This window comes from Babylonia areolata, chromosome 24 (genome assembly GCF_041734735.1).
Source record: "Babylonia areolata isolate BAREFJ2019XMU chromosome 24, ASM4173473v1, whole genome shotgun sequence".
In the NCBI taxonomy this organism is placed as follows: domain Eukaryota; kingdom Metazoa; phylum Mollusca; class Gastropoda; order Neogastropoda; family Buccinidae; genus Babylonia; species Babylonia areolata.
This window is the reverse complement of record NC_134899.1, coordinates 41,105,704-41,133,534: the sequence shown is the minus strand read 5'-3', so window position 1 is coordinate 41,133,534 and position 27,831 is coordinate 41,105,704. Positions and strand designations below refer to the sequence as shown.

The window sequence follows — 27,831 nt, the reverse complement described above, 5'->3', positions numbered from 1 at the left end:
GCGCCTGTGTGCGTGTGAAGAGGCGAGTGAGTGTGTGGAACATGCGTGGGATGACATACATACTGTTGACACGATCGATGAAGATAATGCGATGATAGCAATCATAATCACAGTGGGTTTTGTGTGATGCTCAGCACAACGGTCCAGAAGTATGATGATAACGATGACGCTAACAATGACACGCTGACGATGTAGTGAGGATGACGATGACGCTAACAATGACACGCTGACGATGTAGTGAGGATGACGATGACGCTAACAATGACACGCTGACGATGTAGTGAGGATGACGATGACGCTAACAATGACACGCTGACGATGTAGTGAGGATAACGATGACGCTAACAATGACACGCTGACGACGTAGTGAGGATGACGATGACGCTAACAATGACACGCTGACGACGTAGTGAGGATGACGATGACGCTAACAATGACACGCTGACGACGTAGTGAGGATGACGATGACGCTAACAATGACACGCTGACGATGTATTGAGGATGACGATGACGCTAACAATGACACGCTGACGATGTAGTGATGATAACGATGACGCTAACAATGACACGCTGACGATGTAGTGATGATAACGATGACGCTAACAATGACACCCTGACGATGTAGTGAGGATGACGATGACGCTAACAATGACGCACTGACGATGTAGTGAGGATGACGATGACGCTAACAATGACACGCTGACGATGTAGTGATGATAACGATGACGCTAACAATGACACGCTGACGATGTAGTGATGATAACGATGACGCTAACAATGACACGCTGACGATGTAGTGAGGATGACGATGACGCTAACAATGACACGCTGACGATGTAGTGAGGATGACGATGACGCTAACAATGACACGCTGACGATGTAGTGATGATGACGATGATGCTATCAATGACACACCGACGATGTCGTTACGGTATCGCTGTTAACAGCAATGACACACTGGTGACGTAGTGATGATAATGATGATGGTAACAATCACACACTGATATTAACGACACACTGATGATGATACTAACAACGACACACTGACGATGATATTCATAATGACACACTGATGATGTAGTTAAAATAACGATGATAAGAACAGTGACACACTGACGATGTAGTTAACAGAACGATTATATCAACAATGACACACTGAAGATGTAGTTATGATAACCACGATGCTAATAATGACACACTGACGATGTAGTTACAGTCACGATGAAAACGACGACGACACACTGACGCTGTACTTACGATAACGATGATATTCACAGTTGACGATGTAGTTATGATAACGATGTGGCTTACAGTGACACACTGACGATGTAGTTATGATAACGATGACAATTGTTATCAATCAACGATATAGTTAAGATAAAGATGATACTAACAATGACACACTGACGATGCAGTAACGATAACGACACTGTTAACGACACATTGACGATGTAGTTATTATATCGATGATAACAGCAATGACATACTGACGATGTAGTTACAATAACGATGAAAACGACGACACGCTGACGTACTTTCAACGATGATATTAACAATTGACGATGTTGTTATGATAACGATGATGCTAACAATCACACACTCACGGTGTAGTTACAATCACGAATAAATGACTGACGGTGTAGTTATGATAATGCTGATAAGAACAGTGACACACTGACGATATAGTAACGATAACGGTGATGTTTACAGCGACAAGCTGACGATGTAGTTACAATCACGATGATGCTAATGATGACACGACGACACAATGAGGATGAAGATATGATAATGATGATGCTAAAAATGACACAATGACGATGTAGTTACAATCACGATGAAAACGACGACGACGACACACTGACGCTGTACTGATGTTAACAATTGACGATGTAGTTATGATAAAAATGTGGCTAACAATGACACACTGACGATGCAGCTGGGATAATGATGAAAACGACACCGACGATGTAGTTTATCAATTGACGATATAGTTAAGATAAGGATGATATTAACAATGGCACACTGACGATGTAGTTTGGATAATGATGTGGCTAACAATGACACATTGACGAAGTTATGATAACAGTGATACTAACAATGACACATTGACGATATAGTTACGATAACGACGATACTAACAATGACACACTGACGATATAGGTACGATAACGATGATACTAACAATGACACACTGACGATATAGTTACGATAAAGATGATTCTTTCAACGACATACTGACGATATCTCTCCCCTCCCACCCCCCCAGACTTCAGCAATGGGTACCCAGGCCATAGTATGGCCAGGGGCAGTGGTGGTAGTGGACAGCCCGGCTTGGTTCGCTCGGCCAGCGCTGACCACTGTCCAGACTTCTTCGACAGCGACATTGACTCACTCATCGCTCAGTATTACGTGCCCCCGCCCCCCACCTCAAGTCTGCCCCCTCCGGACAATTCTCAGGTGAGTGGGTGGGTTAATCTGGTTGGGTTATGTTAAACAGCTGCTTGACTGTTGAACATTGGTGAAATTTGATAAGTGTGGCATGCATGTGTGTGTGTGTGTGTGTGTGTGTGTGTGTGTGTGTGTGTTGTTTGTCATTTGTGTCTGACTGATGTTTGATTTATCTCTGACGTTGTTGATCAGTCACATCTACCTATGACCATCAGAACAGCAGAGGAGGCAACTGCTGTCCCGACTACCTGGACTGGAATTTGATTATAGTGGAGAGTGTCTTGCCCAAGTTACAGCCCCACCAAGAGGTTTCAGGACAGTCGGCGTTTGGGATGGTTCCCAAAGGTCACCTAGCCACCAGTGCTGCAGCACCAAGAGCCAGTGCAGTTTTGCCTCCTAGTTTGAGAGTCATAGTCCTTCACAAAAGACCAAGTTCTAAATGGCTTCCCATTGCAATGGAGAAACCATTGATCATACAGCTCTCGCTTTTGCTGTTGATGGTTTGATTAGTCCCGTAGAAAGTGGGGAAATTTCTAACTTGGTTTATGTGTGTGTTGGGGGGGGGGGGGAGGGGAGTCGGGGGGCGGGGGTCGTTCTTGACTAGCCACAAATGACCCATGAAGTTGTCGGTAAACCCCAGCAGTGAGTTGGGGAGGGGTCGTCTGGGAGGGAAGGGGGGGGTACAGTTTGAGGGAATTACACCGGGCATGACCCAGCGACCTTGTCCTGTGTGCAGGTACTGTCTCACAGCTTCAGCGGGGCCATCACCACCACATCCTCCCCCCACCACCCGCACCGCGCACCCCCACCCCCGGAGGACGACGATTTCTCCTCCCTCATCATCCCACCTCCACCCACCTCCTCCTCTTCCTCCTCTACACCAGAGGAAGCTCCGCCCAAGGAGGCCGCCGCCGCCGCCTCCTCAAAGGTGAGACGCCGGCACTTCCGACACAAGCGGTCCTCGTCCGTGGACATTGGGTCCCTGAACCTGGCCAAACAGCAGCTGGAGGAGGCCGAGAAGAGACGATCGTTGGACAGCCAGCAGTACAGCCACACAGACAGCAGCAGCAGACAGCAGGACAGCCAGACAGACAGCAGCAGCAGCAGACAGCAGGATAGTATACGAAGGAGGTCTCCGCCTCACGACCTGTCGGGCATGGACCAGCCCCAGGACCCTGACGCCCACGACAGCAGCTCCGTGGCGGAGTCCCCGGCCACCGTGTCCCTCAGACTGCACAACCTGCTCAAGTCCCTGCCCAACCTGGCCCCGGAGGCGTCGCTCTCCGGTCAGGACCAGCAGCACCAGCACGCCTTCTTCCACAGGACGGGGTCCCTCAGGATCCCACGCAGCGCCTCCCTGGACATGGTAGTGCCCGCATTCCCGCCGCCGCCGTCGTCGTCGTCGTCGTCGTCGTCTCCCAGCGGGGCGGAAGCGGCGCAGATGTTCGCGGGGAAGGCCAGCCAGAGGACGCTCTTCTCCGGGACGGTCAGTCTGGGCCGGAGCACGGGGAGGAGGGCCGTGTCCCACCAAAACCTCCACTCTCAGACTGCAGCAGACCCTGACACTTCACAACACCCCGGACAACAACAACAACAGCAGCAGCAGCAGCAACAACAGTCGACCTCAGAAAGCTTCGCCTCGCTCAAAGCCAAACTCAAGGACTACCGCGACCAGTTGCTCCGACGAGCCAACCACTCGCGCAAAAACTCCTCCTCCTCCTCCACCGCCGCCACGGACGAGGCCGGAGGTACCTCCCCTGACGCCAACGGGGACCGGAAGAAGGGCAGCCTGCGGAGATCCAACTCCTTCAGCCGTCTGCTGGCGCAGTTCAGCGGACGGCGAGGGTCCAAGTCCTCAGAGCCGGTGGTGGTGGGCGACGGGAACTGGACGCTAAGGCAGAGGGGCAGCGAATCTGGCAGCTCAGGGGACGTAGGCAGCGGCACCGCGTCTGCGGGTGAGGAGGAGAGGAGGGGAGGAGGGGGGACCCCCGTGGTTCGGGAGACGTTGGCCATGCCCAGGACCTCCCTGCGGCCCGTGTCCACCTCGTCTGACGCGGCTCAGGTCAGTGTCCTAGTCCTTTTTCTTCGCGTGTGAAATGGTCTCTTCTGGTTATATTACTGTTGCTTTGAAAGGGTCACTTGTACAGTTATGTGACGCCGGCTTTAACGAGTTACTTGTACAGTTATAAGACCTTGGCTTTAAAGGGTCGCTTGTCCAATTCAATGACCCTGGCTTTAACGAGTCACCTGTTTCATGACATTCGCTTTCGCTGCCTTTTTTTTCGTTTTGGTCGTATTTTTTATTCGTTGCTTTATTATTTGTCATGTTAATGTTGTCCTGTATTTGACTTTTTTTCCCATCCCTGTTTTTCAATTATTCCGCCTCTTTGTTTCGGTTGTGTTGCAGTATTTTAGCGTTTAATAAGTGGTATGCTGAACGGTTTGTCACTTCGCAACCTGTCCAGTTATATCCAACATATGTTTTTATAATTAGCTGTATCTGTTTTGTCAATTTCATTAATTTTTTTCCCCAGTTTTTATATTGTTCTTTCTATTTATTTTTCTAGAGTGCTTTGTTTGCTTTCGAAAACATTTTTTTCCCTGGTGGTTTCAGTTGTACTATAGTTCTTCCCTCACCTATCCGCAGTGCAAGGTCAGTTACCCCCCCTGGCAGTGTGGAGTGCGTTGCAGTTTTTGAAGTGTGTGACCTCTACCCTCCCCCCCTTAACCCCCCCCCCACCTCCTCCCTCCCCTTTGTGAGCACTTCCGTTTCCTAGGAGTGAACTCTTGTCTTCCTGACTTCGATTGTCTTGTCTTTCCTGAGTGTGTCTTTGTGGCGTTCTTCTGAATTCGGTGAATGTGTGTGAACACACGTCTAACCACTCTAACACACACCTTCACAAAACATGCTAGGTTCCTTACCGATTTAACATCCCTGCATGTTCAAAGTCCCACGCGGATGTTTAGATGAAATAAAGTGACTGACTTTTGAAAAGAAAGACACCATAGATGTTATGACTCCTCGTCACTTAACATTTCTGCAATTTTCGAAGTCATGGAAATGTTAATTTCAGTTTCAGTTTCAAGGAGGTTTCAAAGCTTGCATTCTGATTCATATACGATACTCTACATCTGCTTAAACATTAACTCTCTCCAAACGAACGGCGAAAGAGACGACGTTAACAGCGTTTCACCCCAATTACCACCATCAAAATATTGCAAGCGGAAGGCCCTTATACTGAAGAGGTGAATGTTGACAAAGAATACCACAATTCTGACGACAGAAGCTAAAGGTTGGGTCATTGAGACACCCACTGGACATCCGAGGGGTCTGTGTAGAGGAGAAGAGAGGGCTGGCCGTACTGAGTGAGTTAAAAAAAGAGAAAGATCGGATGCCTGATATTCGCACAAACTCAGCGCACTGCTCATGCATCGAGAGCCTTCCCTAGGTTTGCATAAAACATCATAAAGGATATGCAAAATAACTGAACAAAAAAAGTAAATACATTAAACTATAAGAAATAAAAGATATGTAGAAGTCATAGGAAAATAATTACAACGAGAGAGTAACTTCGAAAAGAAACATACCACGTTCCGAATCCTCTTTAAATCCTTGCTACCCTTTCCCCATTTCTAACGCGATATAAAGTTTAAACATGGACGTGAGTAACTGCTATTTACCCTTTTACTATGTATCATTCAAACTTACACAAAGCACTTGATGTATTGTCGTTTGTGCGATTGCACATTCACATTTTTAGTAATCAATTTACATTTTAGTAATCAGTTTATGTAATGTATACGCTGTGGATATCTGATTGTCTGAAATAACTGCTTTGAACGTCCTATAATTCGATTTATTGTAGATCTGGAAGCTGACTATCGTCCGAAGTAACTGGTTCGAAAGGCTAAGCAATTGTTTGCCATTCATTTGGCCAGGTGAAGTTTGTGTATTTGCTTTTTCTCCTCGTTTTTTTTATTTAAATTTTTTTTTTTTTTACCAAAAACAAGGGAAACAAGTGCTTCACGGGTACTCAGGTGGAGTTACCACCCCACAGGCTGACGCCCTCAGGGTCACATTCTTCGGGACTGGGGTCTTGAGCGTGCGCACAGTTTGCTTTTATCTGTGACGGGTTGCCGAGAGAGGCCCCGTTTCATTTTACAAAGGTCACACCGCATTTACATTTTTCATTTAGAATCGAAGATCAGTTTGCATCTGGATGTAAATTCATTGTCAGCGATAATCGAGGCGTAAAAACAAACAAACAAACAAACAAAAAAAACCACAAAAAAAACAGGAGGGATGAATTGTGTTAATTGTATCGTCACACCTTCTGATGATTGAAGTCTTCCAGTTAAAGTATCAGTTTTGAATGTTACCATTTGACATTGATAAATAATTGAAGAGGTTGGAAAGGGGGGGGGGAGATGAATCGTGAGTGGGGGGAAACAGGATAGTTGGACGATAGACGCCAAGAGAAATACTTAAAATGATTAGAAATACAAGTAAAGAAACGAACTTAATGGACATCATACAAAGGAAGTTAACAATGATTGTAAAGAACTAAAAAAACATCAACTTCCCCATTGACTGTGAGTGTCACACTTTCGTGTGGGTCAGGCTTGATTAACTCAGAAATGATATGCTTAACTGTAACATTGTTACAACAAATGCACTTGCTATTTGGGCAATATTTAGTCCGTAACGAATTAAATAAGTCTGAAAATTAAATTTGAAAACAGGTCCGCGTATCAGAAAAAAGTGGGGTTGTGGTGAAGGGAGTATTTGTTTTCAGGTGTTCTTTTTCCTCTTGGATCCAGTGTTATTATACCCCTTTCTCCCTCTTTTTATTTTTTTTTTATGTAGATTGACCTGATACGTTTGAAAACAGTGTGTCTTTAACAATTTGTCTTTATTGATACTTAGAAAAAAACAAACACTTTTTTTCTCGTTCTCAAAATGACAGCGTGTGCTCTTTTATTTCTTACTCCTTTCCTTTCTTTCTTTTCTTACTTTCAGCCAATCTGTGTGTGTCTTTCTCTGTCTCTCTACATCTGTCTCTCTCTCTCTCTCTGTCTCTCTACATCTGTCTCTCTCTCTCTGTCTTTCTCTGTCTCTCTACATCTGTCTCTGTGTGTGTGTGTCTTTGTCTGTCTCTCTCTCTGTGTCTTTCTCTGTCTCTATATCTGTCTCTCTCTGTTGTTCTTTCGAATTTTGTTTCGGTCACTCTTTCTCTCTTTCTCAGTCTGTCCATCCATCTCTGTCTCTTGTTTCACATTCCTTCGACAATTTTTTTGTCGATAGTTTTGTGAACGTGCCCCGCCAAAATTATGTTTATTTCAAATACTTATCTTGGATTTCACCGATGAGTATTGGTGGAAGTGATTCTGAAACATTTCCCTTTCTTTCCTTCATTCCCTCGTTTTTCATTATCTCTGTTTTGATTACACTTTGCTGTCTTTCCCCCCCCCCTTTTACTGTCTTTTTTTTTCTCTTGAATCGGTGTTTTTGGTTTCGCGTGTGTGTAATGTTCTACTAAAAAATGTTTTGGTTATTGTGTTTAATTGTTATTCAGTCATACTAGTTGTCGTTTAAAATAGTAGTTGCTGGTATCATTGCTCGGTAGTGTGTGTGTGTGTGTGTGTGTGTGTGTGTGTGTGTGTGTGTGTGTGTGTGTTTTCTTCAGGTCTGTTTGAGAGGGGTTAAATGCTGGAAGATGATGATACACGTTTGGCTTTTGACAGTCGGTACTAGAGTGTTGTTTCATGTAAGTGACTGGCTGTTAGAACTTCAAAGCACACAGATGTTCAATGCTGTTAATTAATCTCTTGCCATACCAGACTTGACTTTGCTGTTTCGTCCTTAGTAAAAACACTGAGTGAGCTCTGTGAGGGGTATAAGCCATGGAGACAGAGAGAGAAGACCTGTCTCTATACCTCCCCCCTCCACCTTGTCGGCCTTCTCCACACACCCCTCCTCCTCCTCCTCCTCACCATCCACTTGTCTGGCTGTCATCTGGACCGTCTCTGCGGAGTACCTCAGGTATTTGGCGTCACGCTTGAGTGCAGCGTGTTCCTTCTTGTCCACTGAACGAGTCAGCATCGTGGCCTGCCTACCTGCCTGCTGGTGTGTGTGTCTTGAGTTACTGGCTGTAGTGGTGTGGGTGGTTCCAGCCTGGTGGTGTCATACGTACAGTCTTTGCTGCTCGCCGTCGTTTTTGCTTGCTGTGTCAGTTTTCTCTTCCCGTCCGTGATGTTTTCTTCTTCTTCTTCTCTTAGTGTTTGTTTTTTTCGCTGAAGTAACGTTTTGGCTTTTTTTTTTTTTGGGGGGGGGGGGGGGGGGGGTTGCTTGCGAATGCTGGAATGTTTGTATTTTTTGTATTATTTTAGAACCAAGATCTGTTCCTTTCAGTTCTTTCTGCATGCGCCCCCCATCCCCCGCACGCTCCTCCACTCACACACACGCACACTCACTTTGTTCTCTGTCTCTCTCACACACACAGTTACATCTGCCAACATACCAACCTACCCACATCTACCCCCCCTTCCACACCCGCACAAACATATAGATTATCTTTGAATGTCACTGATTTTCTTTTTTTTCTGTTTGCTTGCTAGGCTTACACTCCATGAGAATCTCAGTCAATGAACACGAGATCAGGTTGACAAATTATTAGACTGATTTTCCAGATCAGTCGGAACAAGAACGAACAACATAATATTTCAGGCACCAGCACTGTTTCATTGATCGTGAATTGATTTTTCTGTGTAGAGGGAACTGGGGCCGACTTTTGTGACAGGTCTTCAGGAATGCTGTTATAGCATTGGTGTACGCTTGCGACGAGTTGGCATTTTGAGTTTGGGGTGAAACTTGATTCAGACAAACTCACCCTAGTGGGGTCATGCTTGGCTCAAGTCACTTGCATGGGTCATTTTTCGGCCAGTCTTTCTCTTCTTTTGCTGCCTCCCTCCCGTTTATGTTCGTTCAGTTGTAGATGTGGCTGGAGTGCATGGTGATATCTTTGTTGGGCCGTGGGCAACATTTCTTTACTGTCTCTGTTTGGGAACTTTTGGCACTGGAGCATGATGTATTCTTGGCAGCATGGGCGATATTTTAGGAATGGGAGCATGGCGTATTCTTGGGAGCATGGGCGTTATTATAGGCATTGAAGCATGATATATTCAGTGGGAGCTTTGGCGTTCTCTTGGTCTCTCTCTCTCTCTCTTTTATTCCACGGAGGGAGTTGGTTTGCATCTGTAGCCGTAGAATTGCATGTTGCATGTTTGCATGTTCGGCAGAAGACGCGTATTTTACACGGGATCGATCGTGTTTAATATTAGCGCATGTGCTGCTCGGAGTAAAGAATAGTTGGGTGTTATTTATGGTTTATTTGATCGAGCGCGGCGTTTAGGAACTAGGTGGAAAAGAGTGAATCGGAATCAAAGCGACAGCTGGTTTTGTGTCTGAATAACAACGTAAACACACACACACACACACACACACACACACTTATTAGATTGCGATGGTTGTCAAAAACACTTGACAGATATGCGTTTGAGTGCGTTCGAGTATGATGACCATTTCTTTGTTCCTTTGGGTCTCTTGTTCTGTCCATCAATCCTTTTGGGTTTCACGACAGTGAATGATTCGAGTCGAGTCGAGTCGAGTCGAGTCTCTTCCTCTCTCTCTCACGCACGCACACACACACGCACGCACAGACATACACACACACACAGCTGCTGAAGCAATGCTACGGAACTCGGGAAACCAGTGAGCAAGCTTAAAGAAAATTGTGCCTCATGAGAGGGTGCCATCTCAGAATCACGATTGAGTGTTCCTGTCAGCTCTTTGGCCGTCACTTCGTGCCTAGCTGGTCCGGTGACCCGTCACCCACTTTACAGTTTTTCCACAGTCACTGTCGTTCAAAGGTTAAGGAAGTTACGTCTGCAACTGAGATGTTGTTTTAGACAAAGTATAGTTGATTTTAGCCGGAGAATAGCGATTCGATAGTGGGTGCAGTGAAATCACATTTGTGTGTGTGTGTGTGTGTGTGTGTGTGTGTGTGTGTGTGTGTGCGCGCGCGCGTGCGTGTGTGTGTGTGTTTCATAAGTAGATATTCAAGGGTGCAATGTTTTGACGTGCTGTTTTGAATTTGAAAATACTCGCATAATTTGTGTCCGAACGTTTAGATATTTTGCAGACGCGTGGACGATACCCTAAGGTTACTGTGTGAATATTTTCAATGAATTCGGTTTTCTCTATCACTGAGAAAACACTTGTCAAAAAGCGGTTCACTTTTGAGGGGAACACCCGATATATGTATAGATTATAGATATACTCTCTCCTGGCAGCCAAGGTCTGTTCACAGCTAAGCTCAAGTGCCGTCAGGTTTCCATGACCTGCACAGCAGTCATAAAGCCTTCACTACCCCCCCTCCCCCTTACCCTCACCTTGTGGAGAACTTCTCGTGAGTGATCGTTCTTCCTGGCGGCCATAAACAGCCCTCACAGGGTGGAGCGGGGGCCAAGTGGCAAGAGTGTCCGACCAGGAAGAGAGTGTTCGAAGGGTCAAGTCTCACCCATCCACTGGACCTTGAGAGGTGGTCTGGTGCTACGTCATTCTTTGGATAAGATGATGAACCGAGGGCCCGTGTGTGCAGCATGCGGTTAGTGCTTGTAAAGGAACCCAGGGTGACGAAAGAGTTAAAAAAAAAACCCAAACAACAACAACAACAAACAAACAAACAACACAACAACAAAAAACGAATCCCTCTGTGATTAAATAAACAAAAAGAAACCAAACCCAAACAGTTTAAGTCAGAAAAAAACCAAGGCAGCGCTGCACTGTGGCGCCTCGCTCTCCCCAGAGAGAACAGTTCCAAATCGTAAACACACATACAAAAATGTTTTGACAAAAAAAAGTACGATACGATAGTACAGTACAAATGCAATATGATACCGTACGATTCGATAGTACAGTACAAATGCAATACGATACAGTATGATACGATAGTACAGTACAAATGCAATATGATACAGTATGATACGATAGTACAGTACAAATGCAATACGATACTGTACGATTCGATAGTACAGTACAAATGCAATATGATACCGTACGATTCGATAGTACAGTACAAATGCAATATGATACCGTGCGATACGATAGTACAGTACAAATGCAATATGAATCCGTACGATTCGATAGTACAGTACAAATGCAATATGAATCCGTACGATACGATAGTACAGTACAAATGCAATGCAATATGATACCGTGCGACACGATAGTACAGTACAAATGCAACACGATACCGTGCGATACGATAGTACAGTACAAATGCAACACGATACCGTGCGATACGATAGTACAGTACAAATGCAATACGATACAGTATGATACGATAGTACAGTACAAATGCAATATGATACTGTACGACGATACAGTATGATACGATAGTACAGTATTTAAAATACTGTACGATACGATGCGAGCTGTTGACGTGCACTCGTTCAGAATGGTTTCAATCATGTTTGGGGATGTCCATTTGCTGCTCGCTTAGCGGCCTGGTCCAAGGAGTTGCTGTGACACAGATTCGGTCAGGCGTTGGACTTTGTATTTCTTTTCGTCACAGCAGATTTTTCTGTGTGAAATTCGGGCTGCTCTCCCCAGGGAGAGTTCGTCGCTACACTACAGCGCCACCCATTTTTTTTGTATATTTTCCTGCGTGCAGCTTTATTCGTTTTTCCTATCGAAGTGGATTTTTCTACAGAATTTTGCCAGGAACAACCCTTTCGTTGCCGTGGGTTGTTTTACGTGCGCTAAGTGCATGTTAGCGCACGGGACCTCGGTTTATAGTCTTATCCGAATAACTAGCGTCCAGGCCACCACTCAAGGTCTAGTGGAGTGGGGGGGAAATAATTATCGGCGGCTGAGCCGTGATTCGAACCAGCGCGCTCAGATTCTCTCGCTTCCTAGGCGGACGCGTTACCTCTAGGCCATCACTCCACATGATCCAGTGTTCACCAGTCGTCAAGAGTTTGAGGCCCCAGATTCAGCATGGTGCTGTGCCCTTGGGAAAGACACTTTACTCCGACTTTCCTGACTCCACCCAGGTGCCAGTGGGTTCCTGACTTCGGTCGGGAAATGTTAGTAGCGGCGGAAGGAGAGGATTGGGCCCCGCCTTCCTCCAGTGCCGAGCGCTGGACACGGTGAATATGAGTTCACTGCTCTTGGGGCCGTTAAAGGGTGTGGGACCTGAAACCTAAACCTGACCAGTTAGAATACAGAGTCATGTTGCCTGTCTGACCAGTCAGAATACAGTCATGTTGCCTGTCTGACCAGTCAGAATACAGTCATGTTGCCTGTCTGACCAGTCAGAATACAGTCATGTTGCCTGTCTGACCAGTCAGAATACAAAGTCATGTTGCCTGTCTGACCAGTCAGGATAAAAAGTCATGTTGCCTGTCTGACCAGTCAGGATAGTCATGTTGCCTGTCTGACCAGTCAGAATACAGTCATGTTGCCTGTCTGACCAGTTAGAATACAAATTCATGTTGCCTGTCTGACCAGCTAGAATACAGTCATGTTGCCTGTCTGACCAGTCAGAATACAAAGTCATGTTGCCTGTCTGACCTGTCAGAATGCAAAGTCATGTTGCCTGTCTGACCAGTTAGAATACGGAGTCACGTTGCCTGTCTGACCAGTCAGAATACAGAGTCACGTTGCCTGTCTGACCAGTCAGAATGCAAAGTCATGTTGCCTGTCTGACCAGTTAGAATACATAGTCACGTTGCCTGTCTAGGTGGTCATATTTTATACTCGGTTAGATAACTATAATCTTTGCAGACGTTCAGTTAGTCACTAGATAGACAGTTGCTTAGCTAGCCAGGTAACCATGTTGTTTGTTGATTTCGTTTATTTACTGAATCATTCACCTGCTTGTTTATCATTCTCCGTCTGTTTGTTGGATTAACCCGTGTGTATGTGTCCAACCAACCAAGGCGTCGGTCTTAGCGTGTTTTTTTATGCTGTGTCGGGCGTAAGAGTTTCAGTTTCAGTTTCCCAAGGAGGCGTCACTGCGCTCGGACAAATCCATATACGCTACGCCACATCTGCTAGGCAGATGCCTGACCAGCAGCATAACTCAACGCGCTTGTCAGGACTTGAGTGCATGCTTATATATTTGTGTTCCTATTAGTGTGTCATCTCTTGTCGGGAAACGGATAGGAACCGCGTGCGTGCGTGCGTGTGTGTGTGTGAGTGACGCAGACACGATGATTTAACATGAGTTATGACCCGTCATGAATAGCGAGTGCTTAGTTCAATGTGAGCACAACACACACACTCACACACACACACGTGCACGCTCGCACAGACATACGTACATGCACACACATACACATATGAACATGCACACTCACACACATACATTCACACACGCAGACACACTACACACACACACACGTGCACGCTTGCACACACATACGTACATGCACACTCATATACATACACACACGCAGATACACACTCACACAACGCGCACACATGCACACACACACATTTTTATTTGTAGATCATCAGTCTAGTTACATGATGCTTTCATTCATTTATCTAAGTTTAAAAAAAAAACACCCAGCAACTGTTGTTAGTGTTGGCTGATGCACACTTGAGAACACGATCATCAATATTGCGATATTGCGGCCCTCTAGGCAGCGAGAGAATCTGAGCGCACCGAATCTTCTTCTCCTTCTTCTTCTCTTCTGCGTTCGTGGGCTGCAACTCCCACGTTCACTCGTATGCCCACGAGTGGGATTTTACGTGTATGACCGTTTTTACCCCGCCATGTAGGCAGCCATACTCCGCTTTCGGGGGTGTGCATGCTGGGTATGTTCCTGTTTCCATAACCCACCGAACGCTGACATGGATTACAGGATCTTTAACGTGCGTATTTGATCTTCTGCTTGCGTATACACACGAAGGGGGTTCAGGCACTAGCAGGTCTGCACATATGTTGACCTGGGAGATCGTAAAAATCTCCACCCTTAACCCACCAGGCGCCGTCACCGTGATTCGAACCCGGGACCCTCAGATTGAAAGTCCAACGCTTTAACCACTCGGCTATTGCGCCCGTCGCACCGAATCAAATCTCACACAACTGCCTGAAATTCCCTCCCCTCCACTGGACCTCAAGTGGTGGTCTGGGTGCTTGTCTGTCGTTTGAGACGATAAACCGAGGTCCCGTGTATGGCACACATTTAGCGCACGTAACAGTACCCAAGGCAACAAGGGAGCCTGCCACCGGTAAAATCTGTTGGAAAAACAAAGAAAGACACTTCGATAATTTTATTAGAAAACAAGTGCACTGACAGGAAGGGTGACTTTCCCCGAGGGAACGCATTCTGAAGTTCAGAGGAATTTGTCGTCACACACACACACACACACACACAAGAATACAATACAATGCAATGCAATGCAATTCAATGCAATGCTAAAAACTGCAGCGCAACGCAACGCAACGCAAGAAAGACTTGAAAGCTGACTCCACCACATGAAACTGTTGATCTGAATAAGGCAAACAGAGAGAGAGAGAGAGAGGGAGGAGGAGGGGGAGGTGGCTAACGGACGGGGGGGGGGGGGGGGTATTTTAGGAGGAAGAGGGCTGGTTGGGAGGTGGAGGTGGTGGGATAGGGGGGTGTGGGGGGGTGAGTGGACGACGGACTTGGCCGGGGAACATCAATCATTCACCTGTCATTTCCATGTCAGGGGGTGGGGGTGGGGGTGGGGGCAGCTTAACTTCAGCTGTCAACCACAGGTGACAAAAGGCGCATTGTTCTTTGATTAGGGAGGGAAGTTAGTGGGGGCGGGGGTGACGGAGGGGGGATGAGGGGGGAGGGCCGTAGGCCGGGGTGGTGGTGGTTAGGGAGGGCAGAAGTCTAGGCGTAGGGGTGGGAGGGGGGAGGGGGATGCGAAGGAGTTGTTAAAAGCGTGTGGGGAGGGGGGAAAGGGGTGAGTTCACGCACGCGCGCGCACACACACACACACACACACGGATATAGACAGATACACACACACCCACCCCTCTCCCCCAACCCCACCACACAAACGGAAATACACACACACACACATACGCACAACCACCTATCCTCCTCCCCCCCCCACCCCCCCACACACACCCTGCCGCCCGCACCCCCCTCACCCCCCACCCCACAACGCGACACGACATACTCAAGAGCGAAATGAGAGAGGCATACATATTCGCTTGGATCAGGTCGACGAATCTTTCTTTTGTCAGCGCTTGTCCCAGACCCTGTCACCGAGAGCGTCACGAATGTGTGCGTAGCGAAAACGGTTGTTCACTTCTCTCTTGTGTCTTGTCTCTTATCATTGTGGTTGTGTGAAAGGGAAATCGGCAGTGGAGGCAGGGAATCATGTTTTCGTTGTTCAAGGTAGGCCCATGTCACCTGTCTTTTTAGTATCGATGTGTATTCTATTGTACTGCATTGGATTGTGTCGGATTGCATTGCGTTGCGTTGCGCTGTGCTGTGCTGTTTTGTGTCGTGCGATGTTGAATCGTATTATGGTGTATTGTGTTGTACAGGATTTATTGCGTTCTGTTGTATTGTGTTGTGCTGTATTGGATTGTATTGTGGTGTGTTGCGTTGCCTTGCGTTTTGTCACAACAGGTTTCTCTATGTGAAAGTCGGGCTGCTCTCTCTGGGGAGAGCGCATCGTCACAGTACAGCACTACCCGTGTTTGTTTTTTTTTTGGCGGGGGAAGGGGAGGGGGGGTTCTTTTGCTTCAGTTTACTGCTGCATTCTTGCAGGGACAACACAACCTTGTTTTGTCACCGTGGGTTCTTTTTCACGTGCGCCAAGCGCGATGCTGCGAACGGGACCTCGATTTATCGTATCGTCCGAAAGACTAGCACACAGACCAGACACTCAAGGTCTGGTGGAAGAGGGAATAAAAATCATGGTCCGTGTACATGGGACTGGAACCTGTGGGCACCCGCGTCCTAGTTGGGCGCGTTACCACTGGGCCACCAATCTGCCTGGGGTGGGCATTGAGCTGTTTGCCTGTACGTTCCTTCCTCCTTCTCCTCCGTCATTAGCATCATCATCAACATCTTTTTCTTCTTTGTCGTGTTAAGGAGGAAGGTAGCAGAATTGTAAAGACGCTTATCTGCCAATGCAGAGAGTCAGGGTGTGGGTTCAAATCCCCCTCTCGTCCTTTCTCCCACGTTTGACTTGGAAAATCAAACTGAGCGTCTTAGTCATTCGGATAAGAAGATAAACCGAGGTCTCGTGTACAGCACGCACTTGGCGCACTGGAAAAGAACCCATGGCAACGCGAGTGTTATCCTCTGGCGAAATTCCGTAGTAGAAATCCACTCTGATAGGTACAAAAATATATGCATGCATTCAAGCTCTGACAAAGCGTGTTAGGTTATGCTGCTGGTCGGGCATCTGCCTAGCAGTTGAAGTGTAGCGCTTATGGATTTGTCCAAACGCAGTGACGTCTCCTTGAGACACTGAAATTGACAACTCTGAAATTCTACAACTGGTACACCTTTTTCTTAATGACCATCACCATCATCATAAATGTTGCATTTAGCGCAAGTAAAAGAACCCACTGCAACAAAAACAGAAGGTTGTCCCTGGCAAAATTCTGTAGAAAGACTCACTTCGATAGGAAAACGAATAAAAACTGCAGACAGGAAAAAAATACCAAAGAAAAAGGGTGGCGCTCTCAGTGTAGCGACGCGCTCTCCCAGAGGAGAGCAGCCCGGATTGCACACAGAGAAATCTGTTGTGACAAAAAAGAATAATACATTATAATAATATGAATATTGTCTTTTTCTTCGTCTTCGAACGTGTGAGTTGTTGTTGCCTGCCCAGACGGGCGCAATAGCCAAGTGGTTAAAACGTTGGACTTTCAATCTGAGGGTCCCGGGTTCGAATCACGGTGACGGCACCTGGTGGGTGAAGGGTGGAGATTTTTACGATCTCCCAGGTCAACATATGTGCAGACCTGCTAGTGCCTGAACCCCCTTCGTGTGTATATGCAAGCAGAAGATCAGATACGTACAATAAAGATCCCGTAATCCATGTCAGCGTTCGGTGGGTTATGGAAACAAGAACATACCCAGTATGCACACCCCCGAAAAGGGAATATGGCTGCCTGCATGGCGGGGTAAAAACGGTCATACACGTAAAAGCCCACTCGTGTGCATACGAGTGAACGTGGGAGTTGCAGCCCACGAACGCAGAAGTTGCCTGCCCACACAGAAGAAGCAGAACTTGAGGGTGGATGTTCTGAACACCTTTCCCAAGTGTGTGTGTGCAACACTTGACGTTTCCGCAGTGACGTTTTTTTTCCCTTTCTTTCCCAGTGGTTGTCCCCCCCCCCCCCCCCCGGCCCTGGTTTATGTGACTGGCGGTCCGTTTTACGGTTTGGTTTATGACAGTCTCTGTTGTCTGACTGTCTATTTTTGTCTTTGTTCTGGAGTTAGGGGGGATGTGATGGGGGATGTGAGTGTTTGCATTTTAAGAGGCGGACACATGAATGTGTGAGTGAGTGAGTGAGTGAGTGAGAGAGAGAGAGAGAGGGTGCGTGTTTGCATTTATTTCCTATTTGTCTTACTCAGTGAAATGTTTGCCTGTGGGGTGGGGAAGAAAGAGAGAGACAGAGAGAGGGAAGTAGGGAGAAACAGACAGACAGACAGACAGCCATCCACACACACAAAACTGGTTAAGGGATCATCTATAACGATATCACCATTTCAATACGACGCAGTGTATACAACAAACGACATGAGTTTGTGAAAATGTTTTTCTTCTTCGGGAATATATCAGCATGGCTGAACGTGTGTGCAAACAGATGAGATAAGTTTTCAAAAACGAAACTGAGCGATAGTGGAATCTAGATCCGAGTTTGTCAATACAGCCTATTCTGTCAATATTATCTTTTCTTTCAATACAGCCTATTTTGTCTACACACTGATTAAAAGCTGGCCTCAGCGGGAGTCGTGATAACCATGATTTTACCAGATGCCATACACCGCGTGCAAGTATTTTGTGTGTCTGTGCCGATTCATTAAAAAAAACAAACAAACAAAAAAAACAAAACCAGTTGTTGTAACTGCATGTTGAAGACCAGCTGTTGTGAAAACGGCGTCTGCTAAAGCTGGTGTGGTAAACAGTCAGTGAAGCCAGCCTAGCGCTTGGCTACACATAATAAATCATAACATGGAGTGTCTAGAGCCGAAACAAAACGAGCGGAATATCCATTATCTGGACCGGCACGTTTTCATGATGATAGTTACGTGGTCAGGGTCCGGTCTGTCCCAGATCGCGCTTTTGGGCTGTTCAAAGTTCGTGCTTTCGGACTATTCGCGCTTTTGGGAAAGCCATGAACCCCCCCCCCCCCCCCCCTCTCCACCCCCACCCCTCCTTTTTTAGCATTCTTATTCAGATTTTTTACATTGCGGTGGACATAAATGAATACATACAATGAAAACGATAGTAATAGTCATTGTATATAATTATGTATGATAGTCAGTCGTGTCCGACTATGACGACCAGAACAGCAGATCAGGCATCTGCTGCCTTATCTTGGCTAGAAAAGGCAAGATTGCAGTGGTTCTCAGTGCTGCAGCCTTGGGGGCTGGTTGGCCTTTGGGAACCATGCCCACGCCGACTGTCCTAAAACGCTTTTGGCCGAGCGAGTGGGGATGAAACTTGGGCAAGACGCTCTTCACTTTAATCCAGATCTAGCCCAGATAGTAATTGTAAACAGAAAGTTGTTTTATTCAGAAAACGGTACGCGTACACACTCTGTTAAACAACAGACAGACAAAGAAACAAAAAAGAATCCTTTTTTTTTCCTCGTCCCCCTTTTTAGCCGCACACTTGTGCCTCCAGAGATGAGGCCTTAGTTTCAGTTTCTCAAGGAGGCGTCACTACGTTGGGACAAATCCATATACGCTAAACCACATCTGCCAGGCAGTTGGCTGACAGCAGCATAATTCAACGCGTTTAGTCAAGCCTTGAGTGCATGTAGATATTTGTGTACCTATCCGAGTGGATTTTTTCTACAGGATTTTACCAGAGGACAACACTCTCGTTGCCAGGGGTTCTTTTTCAGTGCGCCAAGTGCGTGCTGCACACGGGACCTCGTTTTATCGTATCATGCGTACGACTAGACGCTCAGTTCGATTTTTCCAGTCATACATACTTGGAAGAAAGGGGTGAGAGCGGAATTCGAACCCAGACCCTCACGGACACGGGAGCTGAGCGTCTTAACCATTCTGCCACCCCCTAAGTTATCGGGGACGGACATCACGGCAGGGAGGCGAGGGCCTCACGTGGCGGGGTCATGGCACGGGTCAGTGCCCTGTGGTCAGTGTGACCAGTGGACTGCTGACTTCCGACCTGTCATTTTGGGATTGACAGACACACATGGCTGGTTGATGGGTGGGGGTCGGGTAGGGTGAGGATTGTATTTTTTTTTTTTTTTTTTTTTTGCTGTTGTCGTTTATTTCTGTTCGTGTTCTCTTCTCTTTATCTGAAGATTTATTCTGTCAGTGGTGTGTGTGTGTGTGTGTGTGTGTGTGCGCGCACGCCTCTCCCTTTGTCCCACTCTCCCTCTCTTTGTCTCAGTCTGTCTCTCTTTGTCACTGTCTTGGCCTCTCTCTTCTTCTGTCTCTCTCTCTCAGCCTCTGTTTATCCATCCACCCACCCTTTTCCCCTCCACCTTCTCACTCCTTACCGTCCCTCTACCATGTCTTTGAGAGGATCGTTCCGACCCACCCCCGCCCCCTAACCCCGACCCCCCCCACCCGCAGCTCAAAACACATCTGAAGCCACAAGTAACCCATCAGGAATGGACCACATGTCCGGGCCTGTACAGGCAGGCAGGGCCTGTCAAACAAAGACTGCACGTTGGGCAGTGAACGACGCGTTGCAGAACACTTCTGGACCGAGCTAGATGCTGTCAGAATGTGGACTGTTATATAACATATTGTGATGGACCACTTTCAGAGTATGACCCCTTTTTTTCCCACAGAGAGAGAGGGAGGGGTGGGGGGAAGGGGAGGAGAGAAAGGGGGAGGGGAGACAGAGACAGAGGTGGGGGGAAGGGGAGAGAGAGAGAGAGAGGTGGGGTAAGGGGAAGAAAGAAAGGGGGGAGGGGAGAGAGAGACAGAGGTGGGGGGAGGGGAGAGAGAGAGAGAGAGAGGTGGGGTAAGGTGAAGAAAGAAAGGGGGGAGGGGAGAGAGAGACAGAGGTGGGGGGAAGGGGAGGAAGAGAGAGAGAGAGAGAGAGAGGCGGGGGAAGGGGAAGAAAGAAAGGGGGGAGGGGAGAGAGAGAGAGGTGGGGGGAGGGGAAAGAGAGGGGGAGAAAGGAGAGAGAGAGGGGGGAGAAGAAGGGAGAGAGGTGGAGGAAGGGGGAGAGAGAGGGGGAGAAGGGAGAGAGTGGGGAGGAGAGAGAGGTGGGAGAAGGGAGAGAGGTGGGAAGGGGAAGAGAGGGGGAGAAGGGAGAGAGAGGGGGGAGAGGATGGGGACGGGGGGTGAGGAGGGAGCGGGAGTTGGGCAGCATTTCCTCATTAAATATGCACAGTTGTCTTCGCCACTTTCAATGTGTTTCATAACATTCTCCGGTTTCATAACGATACAGCGTTCATGTATTCGTCATGTGCTAGTGTTCTTTTTCCTTGCGCGCACACACACTCTCTGTCTCTCTCTCAATATATATATATATATATATAATCTTTAATCGTCAAGTTCTGTGACAAGACCAGAACCTTTCTATAAAACCAAACGCACAATGTTTCTTTTTGTCTTCCCTTCTTTACTCTAATTCATTATTATTATTATTAAAATTCTGTCTGTGCTGTTCAGCTTTACCCCTTACAATTCTATCTACTCCTTCACATTTCTTTTTGTTCCTCTTTTTAACTGTTTCGTCTTCTGCCCTGTTCTATGTCAACAAGTGCGATCCTGTAGACTCCCACGTCCCTCCCTTTTTTGGGGGGTTAATTTCTTTGATCTCGTTTTTAAATTTCAAAATTCTGTTCTGTTCTGGTCCGTCATATTCTAATAATTTTGTTACCGTGACCAACTCTCTGTTCTCCTTCACACGCATCCACAGACACAGACATCCACACACGCCTCTTCCTTCTTATTTCAAGGGCTGTCACAGACAGTGACGTGAAGACACTTTTTCTTGGCGGTCCTCAGCCGTCACGTTCACATACGTGTGTGTGTGTGTGCGTGCGCTGTTGGTGGTGGTGACGTCATGCCTTCCGTGACAGACGGCTGTGTGGGTGACGAAGGGGTGTGGGTGTGACGAAGGACAGCAGAAAGGACGTGTGTTGATTGATGCTGGATTCAGTGATGTGTAAGCGTTGGCGTTGGGTGACCGCGCGTGTTTGTGTGGTCCATGAATGTATTGTGGAGTAAAAAGTCGTAGATGTCGATTAGTATATCATTGGACATACACCACACGCATCCACGCCCGTTTGTAACTTATTAGTATAGTCTACATACATTCATATATACGTTTCTATATACATACATATACACATCCATACCTACACATATTTGGACATGTTCAAAATCACATACATACATGCATGCATGCATACATACATACACGTCTTCATAGCAATGAGTTTTATTTTCTTTGCGGATACTTTGTCATATGTATTGCATAGCCAGACCATCAGCATAACCCAACGCACTAGTCAGGCCTTGAGTGCATGCATGTATATTTGTGTACCTCTCAGACTGCATTTTCTTCTACAGAATTTTGCCAGAAGCAAACACTGAAATTGCCATGGGTTTCTTTGTCAGTGCGCCAAGTGCGTGCTGTACACACGATCTCGGTTTATTGTCTCACCCGAACGACTGTCTAGACGCTCGGTTTGATTTTCCAGTCAAACCTGGGAGAAAGAGCGAGAGCGGGAATCGTACCCAGGCCTTCACGGACACATTATTGGCAGATAAGGGTCTTAACCATTCTGCCACATTCCGCGAGCAATGGAAGCAGCAGAGATGTATCGTTGTGGGTGGAGCGGTGGCCTTGTGGTGACCCGCCCATTAATAAAGCACGTATCTATTGGTTCGAGTCCCGTGTACAGACATGGATTTTTACTGACCCTCCTCCCCCCCCACCTTCCAGTGTTGGTCTAGGTGCTAGTCTTTCGTATGAAACGGTAAATCGAGGTCCCGTGTGCAGCCTGCACACAGCGCACGGCAGTAAAGTACCTTGGAGTGAAATTAATACCCTTGCGCGCACACAGACACACATATTAAACACATCCATCCGTGTTATATATATACATTATATATATATATATACATACACATATATACAGACATATATACACATAATATATATGTGTGTGTGTGTGTATAAAATCTGGGTGGCTCTGCACTTTGGTGACGCGTTCTTCCTGAGGAGAGCAGCCCAAATTTCACAGAGAAGTATGATGAAAAAAAAAAAGTAATGCAATACAATACAAACACACAACACTGTCATTGTGTTTTGTGCTCTTTTGCTGTGTGACCGCATAGTGATCCGATCCTTCACAGAGACAGACGGAAACATCACGTTGACAGTCCGGCTGTGGGTGAACATGTCGTGTGCACTTTTATTCTCATGCGTGGGCTCGCGTACACACACGCACGCACGCAGTGCATACACATTTGCTTACATACGGACCGAAAAATTTGACTTGCGTGATCTGTGTTTGAATGTGTGAGGGGAGGGGGGGGGGATTTACTGGACTCGTGTGTGTGTGTGTGTGTGTGTGTGTGTGTGTGTGTGTGTGTGTGTGTGTGTGTGTGTGCGCGCGCGCGCATTCAGTTTGTGTGTAAGCGTTGTTAGTAGTAATAATAATAATAATCTTATGTGTTTCTATACAGCAGTGATAAAACATATTTTCTACTTACTATCGTTCTCGAACCACTGTAATTAGCCTAAAAATTATTGTCTTTCACCGCACAATGATGGCTTTGTGCTTTCGTTTGTTCGCTTTGCTGCCACTGTTGCTGTTGTTGTAGCCGTTGTTTTGTAAGGTGAAAAGAGTTAATTAATGTGATTGCAGCAGCTGTTTCGGCGCTTTGGTAAGTAGCCGTGTTAGACAGGTAAGTAGTGATTCGTTTTCATGCGCGATACATAGAACTGGTACGTTTAATCGAATGGGGTACATGTTGCTGTACTTGAGGAATCATGACTCATTTTGTTTAGTTTGAATGTATATGTCAAACCCTGAATTTTTTTCAGTATAAATTGGGCGCGGTTTAGTATTGTGTCACTGAATATTGTTTGAACATGAAATTGATGTAGGCATCTTTTTTATGGATTTTTTTTAACCTCTATTTTATGGTGGAGTCGATTGCCTTCTGGTGCCAGTTGCATTGCTTGGTTCAAACTTTTTGACAGTTACACGTGACAAAATGCCTACGTTGACCGAACTACGCCATTGGTCAGTTCCATACTGCACACAGTTAGTAGCGGGTTACGACCATACTAGTGGAGTGATGGCCTAGAGGTAACGCGTCCGCCGCGTAGGAAGCGAGAGAATCTGAGCGCACTAGTTCGAATCACGGCTCAGCCGCCGATATTTTCTCCCCCTCCACTAGACCTTGAGTGGTGGTCTGGACGCTAGTCATTCGGATGAGACGATAAACCGAGGTCCCGTGTGCAGCATGCACTTAGCGCACGTAAAAGAACCCACGGCAACAAAAGGTTTGTTCCTGGCAAAATTCTGTAGAAAAATCCACTTCGATGGGGGAAATCCACTTCGATGGGGGAAAGAAGAAAAAAAAAAAAAAAAAAAAAAAAAAAAGGGTGGCGCTGTAGTGTAGTGGAGAGCAGCCCGAATTTCACACAGAGAAATCTGTTGTGATAAAAAGAAATACAAATAGAAATAGGCTCTTCCGTCCGAGCAATGCAACTGGCTCCAGCTGGTCACCAGCGCTCGAGGTTCGAGCCTCCATTACGGCATGGTGTTGTGTCCTTGGGGGGAAAAGACACGTTTACTCTGATTTCTCTTCACCCCACCCAGGTGAAAATGGGGTATACCAGCTGACTTGGGTTGGGGGAAGAAAGGAAAAAGGCGACGGGAAGGAGAGGATTGGGCCCCGCCTTCCTCCAGTGCCGAACCTGTGACACGGTGGATATGAGTTCACTGCCCCCATGGCCGTCAAAAGGCTGCGAGACCTTTAGCCTGATGTTTCACCTTGTTCTGTGTTTGTTTTGTTTTTTGTTTTATTTTTTGACAAGACCCTTTTGCTTACTAAAGCAGACAGTTGTTGCCGGCTGTGTTTGACATTGTCTGTGCACACGTGGGGTCTGTGACATTGTGTTTGACATTGTCTGTGCACACGTGGGGTCTGTGACATTGTCTGTGCACACGTGGGGTCTGTGACATTGCCTGTGCACATGGGTCTGACATTGTATGTGACATTGTCTGTGCACGTGGGTCTGTGACAGTGTCTGTGCACGCGGAGTCTGTGACATTGTCTGTGTACGTGGGGTCTGTACGTTAAAGACGAAAATACGCACGGACGATGGGAAATCCTCTGCCGACAACTGTGAGGCGGCGGCTGTGTCAACGTCTGCTGACAAGTGCTGTTTTACGTGTGTAATGGTCATGATGAACAGGTGAAAAAGAACTGCACCAAAAGAAGTTTTTCTTCTTTTATGTATGATCCTTGAACACCACAAAGTGGTCAGTATTTAGGAGTTAATATAATGTTTTGTATGGAGAATTGTTAACAGTACATGATTTGTGGGTTTGGAGGGGTGTTGTGTGCGTTTGCGTGTGTGCGCGTATATAACGTGTAAGAGTGAAAGAGGGAGGATGGAGAGAGAAATACAGAGAGAGGGGACCTAAAACCGTGACTGTGTTTCAGAACAAGTCCAAGAAAAGCGGCCCTCTCAAGGCCCTGTCCAACGTCTTCACCAGCGAGGACAGGACCTCCGACAACCCCCAGGATGCCCAGGCCTCGGACAGACACCACCACCACCACCACCGCAAGACCTCTTCCTCCTCCTCCCCTTCCTCGCCCTCCAAGAGCTCCTCCCAGAAGAAGAAGAACTCGCCCACCTACAGCTCCAAGGACGACCTCTCCATGCTGACGGAGGAGGCAGCGGGCAAGCAGAAGAAGAAGAACAAGGTGAAGGCCAACCCCTACGCCACCACCTCCAAGATGTGGCGGCCCATCACCATGACCTCCAGCCTCTCTCACAAGGAGGAGGACGTCTACCACAGCTTCACCAACTTCGACGTCCTGGTCGGTGGAGGGAACGCTGCTCCCGGGCTGCCTGCCACGGGGGACCTGCGCAACGAGGATTTCTTTCACGCTCCTCCTCCTCCTCCGACAACAGTGTTGAACAGGACCATCAGCAACCCCGTGACGGCCAGCGAGTTCCAGGCCAGTGTTCTGGGAGAGATGATCCCCCCGGACTACCACCCTTACCCGTCCCCCGAAATTCCCGTTCGCTCCTCCGCCATGTCTTCGGAGAACGGGGGCGCGGTGGTGAAGAAGAGGTTGGAGCCCCGAAGGTCCGCCCCTCCCGCCCCCTACCTGGGGGGTTCGGAGCCGGCGACGGCGGCGGGAGTAGGGGTGGTGAAAAGAACAGCGGCCCGTTCATCCTCCACCACCACCACCCCAACCACCTTCTCCGCTGTGACGATACCGCTCAAGTCCCGCTCCCTGTCCATAGAGGAGGAGGCGGCGGGGGGCGCGGTGAGGATGTTGGAGCCCCCTCGGGGACACCGGCCTCGCTCCAACAGCGGCAGACCCTCCAGGCCAGCCCCTCCCCCTCCTCATCCCCCTTCCCCAGCCATGAACGGAGGCACCGACATTCCTGTCGACTACCCCCGAGACTCCCCCTCCCCCTCCTACTCCCCTTCCCCCTCCTACTCCTCCTCCTCCTCCCACGCGGGCAGCAGCCAGCGGTCCCGGTCCCTGTCGGAAGGCAGCAGCAGGGGCAGCAGGGAGAGGAGCGCGGAGAGGCGGGGCCGCTCAGTGATGGACAGCAGCTACGACGTGGTGGGCGTGGCCGTGGCTGCCTCCGTCAAGCACGTGCTGTCCAGGAAGTACGGCCCCGAAGGGTTTGAGGCGGCGTCCCGAGACGTGGAGACGCTGCTGGGGCAGCTGAAGGAGACGATGGAGTCGGTGAGGACCCTGCAGGGCGGAGTGTCCCACAGCAGCGGCAGCCAGTTCCAGACGGCGCGGCAGGAGCTGCAGCTGCAAACCAAGCAGTTCGTGCAGGACGCAAAGTGTCTGGTGGCCAGCGCCAACGGTCCCCGCCAGGCCCTGGGCGGCCAGCTGGCCACAGCCATGCACACTCTGGCCAGGATGCTGCTGCACAGCCAGGCTGTCATGGTACGCATGCGCACGGTGCACCAAGCCCAGCACGTGGGCTTCGAGCTGCTCAAGGTGGCGGCGTCCTTCAAGAGCACGGTCGCCGCGGCCAACGCGGCGCTGGGAAAGGGAAGCAGCGACCCGCACGTCAAGTACCTGATGAGGCAGGCCACCAACCTGGCCGGGCTGCTCAGCACGCTGCTCAAAACGCTCAAGAACCTCGAGCAGACGTGATGAAGGGGTAAGGCGCGGAATCTAGTGTGGACACAGGACATATTCCGTTCATCAGACGTGAAGCAGGGAGCGTGGAGACTGGCATTGATGAAATGAAACATTCCATTCGTTTTGGAGGACAGGTCAGGACGCCTGAACTCCATATCCGACCCTCGGGTGAAAGATGACTCAGTTATGTATCATCATCCTTACCTCCGATCCTGTGGTGAAAGATGACCTATACACATATATCAGACTGAAACATTCCATTCCCTTTGAAGGAGGAGGGGCCAGGATGCCTGAACTCCATGTCCCACCCTCTAGCGAAACATGACCCATATATCTGTATCAGACCGCAACATTCCATGCTCACATTCGAGAATAAGCACAAATGGAACATGCTTAAGGACGACGATGTAGACTGACGACGCCGATGCCTTCTCGTAACTGGGGAAAAAGGGAAGAAGCAGGACTTTGAAAATGGCGCTTCAGATTTATAGAAAAGGGGGCGAAATTTGTGACAGTGGACAATAACCCCTCGTAACGGAAAGACGCAGCTGAACAGTTCTTACCGGACACTGACAAACTGAAGAGCATTTTGCCCGGCCCGAAATGACCAATTGAGATAACTGCCTATTACGTGCAGTGCAGACTTGCTGATGTCTGTAACTGTGCGTGTGCGCTAACAGCAGGTTTTACAGAACCGGATTTTTTTCTCTCTCCAGGAATAGTACTGCACTGTGTGATGTGACAGAAGAGTGACCTCTTCACGCTGTCCCTTACACG

The 27,831-nt window shown here is 47.9% G+C and overlaps 1 protein-coding gene across 1 annotated transcript in view; it reads left to right on the top strand.

Annotated features, from left to right (window-relative positions):
• Positions 1-27,210, top strand: part of LOC143298862 (uncharacterized) — a 351,980-nt gene extending 324,770 nt beyond the window's left edge. Inside the window, exons 18-20 of the mRNA XM_076611863.1 lie at positions 2,267-2,457; positions 3,185-4,510; positions 25,375-27,210. Coding sequence (XP_076467978.1) covers positions 2,267-2,457; positions 3,185-4,510; positions 25,375-27,066 — 3,209 coding nt within the window. The 3' untranslated portion in view covers positions 27,067-27,210. The remainder of the gene's footprint in view (positions 1-2,266; positions 2,458-3,184; positions 4,511-25,374) is intronic.
• Positions 27,211-27,831: the final 621 nt, after the last annotated feature.